Genomic DNA, 6399 nt, shown 5'->3' with positions numbered 1-6399 from the left:
GAAGGGGGGGGGAGAGCCGAGATCGTGCCGAGATCGTGTCCCGAGATCGGGCAGATGTCCCCCCTCCCTCGAGCCCCCTCTGGCGCGGATGCACCCTGACCATTTGCGTTTCCGACCGCGGGGAGAGGTGGCTCGCCTCCCCTCCCCGCTCTGAGGACGCCACGGAACGCTGAGCCTCTCGAGATGCGGCAGAGATGCGGCAGAGAGATGCGGCAGAGATGCGGCAGAGATGCGGCAGAGATGCGGCAGAGATGCGGCAGAGATGCGGCAGAGATGCGGCAGAGAGATGCGGCAGAGATGCGGCAGAGATGCGGCAGAGATGCGGCAGAGATGCGGCAGAGATGCGGACGTCCTCCGCCATGACAGCGGAGCGCAGACGGCCGCGGCGTGTGTGTGTGCGAATCCCCCCACCCCCAGGGCCTCCAGGGCCCGCACCTCGACCCTCTCACCCACCAGCGCGCAGCGCCTTAGGAGGTAGCTTCTTCTCAACTTCTCCATAACAAGGTCTGCGGATAGGAGAACGGCAAGCCCGCGCGCGGTGCCAAGCGCGCCGCCGACAGCGGCGGCGAGGGGGCGGGCGAGGCGCCGGCGACGGAGAAGAAGCGCGCGAAGCTCAACGGCGCGAAGCGAAAGAGTAAGCTGGCGGCCGCGTGAGTGCGCGTGGGGACACCGGGTCACAGCAGGCATGTTGGGCATGCCTCCGAGTCGTCGCGGATGCCTCTCTGCTGAGGAGGGCACTGCCTCCTGTTCTCTTGCAGAGGTGGGGAGAGGGGGGGCGGGGCGGGCGGCTGGGGGTCTAGCAGGGCAGAGGCGCGTGTGGGGGCGGTCTATCCCACCGCTTGCACTTCGCATTTGGGCCGCGTCTGTATGTGTGCGCTCCTGCGAGTACCGAACGCGTTTGGGCGCGGGTCTTAGACGATCGGGATGGAGATGTGTCACTGTCAGCTCGTCTTAGCGCGCACGGCGCTGAGCAACTCGTTCATGTGAGATTACAAACAGTTCTTTCCTCATCTCGCTGCGCGTGCGGCTGTGCGTGTTTTTCGCTCTTCATGTGTCCTCAGGAAAACGACACGCGCTCAATGAGATGGCAATGCCCACATGCGTGCTTGTAAACGTCTGCCAGTGCACTGATGTCCGACTTGTTGCAAAAAGTCTGTGGTGCAAAACCCGCCAAAAACTACCAAAAACGCTGTCACGGCCAGCTCGGCACGACCTGTATGACTATCAAAAAAAGTGACGTAGAGCACCCAATTTGTAAGCGTTCCGCGCACACACAAGGTCCGCCTGCGTGCGCCGCCAGCTTCTCAGGGCCCATCGCGCGAAAAACGACGGAGGAGATGCATCCTAGCTGTCGCCACCGAAGGCGACACACTCGACGTCGCTGAGATCGGAGATCAAGCTCTGACAGGCCTGAGGCCACACGTCACGTGTTAGCCCGGTCGAACACCCCGGGTCGCGATTTTGGCAAGTGAATACGGGCGCTTTTTGACGATGAAATAAGAATCTACTGCGCGAGGGAAACACATAGACACCCACATGGTTGACCAACCCTTAGTGTGTGAGGGTCAGTGTTCACATTCACACCCCACTGGCACCGTGGCACTGTACAGTGTGCAGACCGACATACAGCACGCACAATGTAGCACTTACTAGTAAGCGCGCGCATCCCCCGCGCTCGCCCTCCACGGCCGCTGAGCGGCGCAACGCACATGCCTCCCTCGCGCGCGCTCGCGGCTCGGCGAGGTCGGCCGGCGCGAGCACAACCCCAAGACGATGCCGTAAGCGGGTGGCTGCGCCGCCGCTGCGCCGTCGGGGCGACGGCGACGGCGGCGACGGCGGCAGCGGGCCGGGCAGCAGCGGTGGCGGTGGCGGTGGTAAGGGCGGCGGCGTCGAGGGCGGCGGCGTCGAGGGCGGCGGCGGCGACGGCGGCGGCGGGCTCGGTGGGGGCGGCGACGGTGGAGGCGGTGAGGGAGGCGGCGGGCTCGGAGGCGGCGGCGAGGGCTGCGGCGGCGAGGGCTGCGGCGGCAAGGGCGGCGGCGGCGAGGGCGGCGGCGGCGGCGAGGGGGGAGGCGGCGACGGCGGCGGTGGGCTGGGCGGCGGCGGGCTGGGCGGCGGCGGGCTGGGCGGCGGCGGCGGCGGCAACGGCGGGCTCGGTGGGGGCGGCGACGGTAGAGGCGGCGAGGGAGGCGGCAGGCTCGGAGGCGGCGATGAGGGCGGCGTGGCGAGGGCGGCGGCGGCGAGGGCGGATGCGGCGAGGGCGGATGCGGCGGCGGCGGACTGGGCGGAGGCGGGCTGGGCGGCGGAGAGGACTGGGCGGCGTGCGGCGACGGCTGCGGCGGCGAGGGCAGCGGCGGCGACGGTGGCGGAAGTGAGGGCGGCGGCGGCAACGGCGGCGGCGGCGACGGCGGCGGCGGGCTCAGTGGGGGCAGCGACGGTGGAGGCGGCGAGGGAGGCGGCGGGCTACGCGGCGGCGGCGAGGGCGGCGGCGGCGAGGGGAGGCGGCACGGCGGCAGTGGGCTGGGCGGCGGCGGACTGGGCGGCGGCAACGACGGCGGCGGCGGCGGTGAGGGCGGTGGGGGGCTCAGAGGCGGCGGCGGCGGCGGCGGCGGCGGGCTCGGTGGGGGCGGTGACGGCGGCGGCGAGGGAGGCGGCAGGCTCGGAGGCGGCGGCGAGGGAGGCGGCAGGCTCGGAGGCAGCGGTGAGGGCGGCGGCGGCGGCGAGGGCGGCGGCGGCGAGGGCGGCGGCGGCGAGGGCGGCGGCGCCGGCGATTGCGAGGCAGCGACGGCGGCCTGCTGCGGCAGCGGGGGCGAGGGCGGCGGCGGCGGCGGCGGCGGCGGTGGCGGCGGTGAGGGCTGCGGCGAGAAGGACGGAGGCCGCGACGGCGGAGGCCGCGGCGGCGGCAGTGGGCCGGGCGGCGGCGGCGACGGCAGCGGTGGCGGCGGTGAGGGCGGCGGCGGCGGCGGCGGCGGCGGCGGCGGCGGCGGCGGCGGCGGCGGCGGCGGCGGCGGCGGCGGGCTCGGTGCGAACCCGACCGTGGAGGCGGCGAGGGAGGTGGTGGGCTAGGCGGCGGCGGTGAGGCCAGCTGCGGTGAGGGCGGCGGCTGCGAGGGCGGCGGCGGCGACGGCGGCAGCGGGCCGGGCGGCGGCGGCGGCGGCGGGGGCGGCGGCGGCAGTGAGGGTGGCGGCGGTGAGGGCGACGGCGGCGACGGCGGCGGCGGTGACGGCGGCGGTGGTGGGGGGCTCTCGTCGGAGGCGGCGGTGAGGGCGGTGGCGGCGAGGGGGATGGCGGGCTGGGCGGCGGCGGAGATGGTGGCGGCGGCGAGGGTGGTGGCGGTGATGGAGGCGGCGGTGACGCGGAGGCGGACTGGGCGGCGGCGGCGACGGCGGTGGTGGGCTTGGTGGGGGCAAAGCGACGTCGAGGTGCCAGAGGGCGAGGCGACTTTCGCTGCCCTCCCAGGCTTTGGAAGCCCGACAGCAGACGACAATTGCTGGTTCCGAAGAATTCCGATTGGGGACCTGGACCCCGCCGTCGTTGCCGGCGAGGCCAACATCTCGATCCTCGCTGTCGTGACCGGCGGGGCCTGCGGCGGACCAAAGGCTCTCGGGTTCACGGCTGGCACTGCTGTCCGCGACTACTTTGTGCTCGGTCCGTGTAGACTTGTGCACACGTCAGTGGCAAACGCCTCGTATCCTGCGAAAATTATTAGCTGTTACTGCGAATCCTGTCGGCACGGCCGACGCGACGCCCGACCAGTGGCATCTTATCCAACCGTACTTTCAATCCCTGGGCACTTCGGTTGCTGCGACGGCGTTCCATATGGGCGGCGGTGAGCACAGCGACAACGGCTTCATACTCGCCGGCCCCAGGCGTGAGCGCGTCGTCCAGGGCGGCAAGGGCTTCAGCGCTGACGGCATCGGCACCTTTGCGAGTTTCTATCGCGGCCCAGAGGCAACCGAGCTTCCAGTAGTTTGTGGCCCAGCCCAGCCTCAACAGCGGCTAGAGCCCGCGGTGGCAGTCAGTGTGGCGAGAGGCAGAGCGCAGCAGCAGCGGCGGCCAGCACAGCAGCAGTCGAGGGGGGTGTCGCAATGGCCACCTCTCCCTCCAGAAGCTAAGCAGCAGCGGCTGCTAGCAGCTGCTCTAGCACATCCATGGCATGGCCCATCACACCACGACCTAGTCCACGACATGGCCCATCACACATACTTAGGGCTTCAACTTTTGTGATGGCGCACCCCTGACTGGCGATGAGCGGCTGGAGCTCTGCTACTTCCCAGCGATCGGTGGCGACCGCTCCGTCGAAGGTCGCGGCGACAGCGACTCCGCGTCGCCTTGTGTCGAGGGCGACTTTGCTCGGGTCCGCCGCCACGGCCAAACCCGCAGGCTCCTGCTCTCCCTCTCCTCACCTCACCACATCGTCGCCGCCGCCGTGCGCAGGACCCGCACCTCTCCTTCCCATTCGGCGGTCGTGCCGACCTTCGCGGGCGGGACGGCCAGTACTACTGCTTCCTCTCGGCGCCGCGCCTGGCCATCAACATCAAGACGGAGGACGCCACCTTCCGGCTGCACAACCTCTACGACGAGGGCGGCACGCTGGTCGTCGACGGGTCCTTCCTCACCGAGGTGCACTTTGTGGCGCGCGTCGGCGGGCGGAAGAACAAGCTCTGCCTCGCCTCGTTTTGGGCGAGCGAGTTAAAGTGCGATGCCAGAGGATAGGAACCCAGGCGCCCGTTGTTTCCAGCCAGACCCGTCCCTGGCCTGTCCGTAGCGAGTACAACACGGGCTTCAACATGATCACGGGGAAGTGCGGCGGCGGCGACTTCTTCCTCGGCATCGGCGCCTCCAAGCGGTGCGAGGAGATGCTCATCGCCGTCCGCTTCTCGAGCGCCGAGTTCACCATCGGCGACTGGACCGTCGTCGTGCGCGGAAACTGGGTGTACGAGCGCATCTCCGGCCCGGCCCACCGCCTCGATATCTCGCTGCGCGCCCGGGGCGGCGTGGCGGCACGGCACCTCCCGCATGGGATCATCGGGCAAGCCTTTGCGTCGGCCGAGCCGCGCCACGGCCGCGTCGACGAGTACCCGGCTTCGGGCACCTTTCGGACGTCTGCGATGGCGGAGGGGGCCATCGACGGGAACGCGGCCATGTACGAGCTCGCCGGCCCCCACGCCACCGCATTTGCCTTCTCTCGGTTCGAGGCCGCCGAGGCGACCGAGGAACAGCCGGGCTTGCTCGCGGCGGACGGCGAGGCCGCGTCGACGGACGGCGCGGTCGAGGCGTCGCACCTCTCGATGGGAGGGCTTCGTGAAGGATGGATTGAAAAACATTCGAACAAAGAAGAGGCGACGGGAGGAACCGGCGGAGGATGCAGTGACGTGAGACACACACACACACACGCACACACACACACACACACACACACACACACACACACACACACACACACACACACACACACACACACACACACCGCTCACCCACGCGCACTGGGCCTTGCACTTTGAATGCCGTGGGGCTCCTGTCGTCAGACGTGGAGACGCGAGGGTTGCCCCCCCTTGCCCCACCACCTCGTGTGTGTGGAGAAGTTTACCTTACCTTACCTGATCTGTCGGCGGTCAGTACGACCGATCAGGTTGGAGTTTTCTGATGGTTAGTGGGTCTATCTGTATGCACTCCTCGAGATCTCTCCAAATCTGCCCTCTGTTAGACCGGGTTAGATCGGGAAGTCGGTGCTAACGGAGACTAGCGGAGAGGGGCCGGAGCCCCGCCGAAAGTTTGTAGTTTTTCCGGAATTCCGCAGTGCTGCGGGCGGCGCACGGTGCCTCCGGGGGCCCCCGCCTCCCCCCAGAGACGCCATGCGCGCGCTGTGGCCTGTGGGGCGTTTTGGCTTATTTAATTTTATGGATTGTGGATTATACCCGAAACGGACTGTAGCTCGACCTCGCTTAGGGCGCGCGGGGTGTGGTGGGAGTCGCCCCCGCGCTCTCCGCGACAGCCCTCGCCCTTTCGCTCTGTCCCGCCCCTCGTCGACAGCCTCGCGCGATGCGGGGAGTCGCCACGCGGCGCGCGCCACAGAACAGCACTGGCGCGCATCCCCAAGCACATCGCGCGCCGCTGGCTCCCCCGCCGCCCCCGCCGCCCGCCCTGGCCAGCGCCGGCGGCCCACCACCGACGCCGCGCTAGTCCTCGTCCATCGCTTCCCGCGCCGCCTTGGCGGCCGCCTCTGCCTCCGCCGCCAGCTCGGGCGGCACCGGCTGATGCATCCGCCCGCTCTCCTCGCACACCTGAAAGGGGGGCGAGCGGCCGCGCATTTGAGAGGGTTTTGGGGGGGGGGGGGAAAAACTGCTCCCCAAAAGGGGAAGGGGGCGGGCCGCCCCCCCATGGGGGGGGGGGGGGGTTAAA

The 6399-nt window shown here is 69.9% G+C and overlaps 3 protein-coding genes across 3 annotated transcripts in view; all 3 read left to right on the top strand.

Annotated features, from left to right (window-relative positions):
- EMIHUDRAFT_240590 (hypothetical protein) overlaps positions 1-654 on the top strand; it is a gene marked incomplete at both ends in the record, with an annotated part of 3513 nt that extends 2859 nt beyond the window's left edge. Inside the window, one exon of the mRNA XM_005774442.1 lies at positions 517-654. Within this exon, the coding sequence (XP_005774499.1) occupies positions 517-654 (138 nt within the window). The remainder of the gene's footprint in view (positions 1-516) is intronic.
- A 1055-nt stretch (positions 655-1709) lies between these two features.
- Positions 1710-2563, top strand: EMIHUDRAFT_368484 (hypothetical protein; the record flags this gene model as incomplete). Its single annotated transcript, XM_005774441.1, has 3 exons — positions 1710-1874; positions 1910-2084; positions 2175-2563. Coding segments are annotated over 3 exons (729 nt in total), but the record flags the coding sequence as incomplete, so codon positions are not given.
- Positions 2564-3816: 1253 nt separating this feature from the next.
- Positions 3817-5644, top strand: EMIHUDRAFT_240589 (hypothetical protein; the record flags this gene model as incomplete). The annotated part of the gene is made up of 5 exons (XM_005774440.1): positions 3817-3963; positions 4208-4354; positions 4435-4694; positions 4766-5372; positions 5630-5644. 5 exons carry the CDS (start codon positions 3817-3819, stop codon positions 5642-5644), a joined length of 1176 nt encoding a protein of 391 aa, XP_005774497.1.
- Between the last annotated feature and the right edge of the window lie 755 nt (positions 5645-6399).

The sequence above is a fragment of the Emiliania huxleyi genome (assembly GCF_000372725.1).
Source record: "Emiliania huxleyi CCMP1516 unplaced genomic scaffold EMIHUscaffold_311, whole genome shotgun sequence".
NCBI classification, from domain to species: Eukaryota; Haptophyta; order Isochrysidales; family Noelaerhabdaceae; genus Emiliania; species Emiliania huxleyi.
Note: the sequence above shows the minus strand (reverse complement) of the source record. Positions and strands in the feature narration are given on the sequence as shown.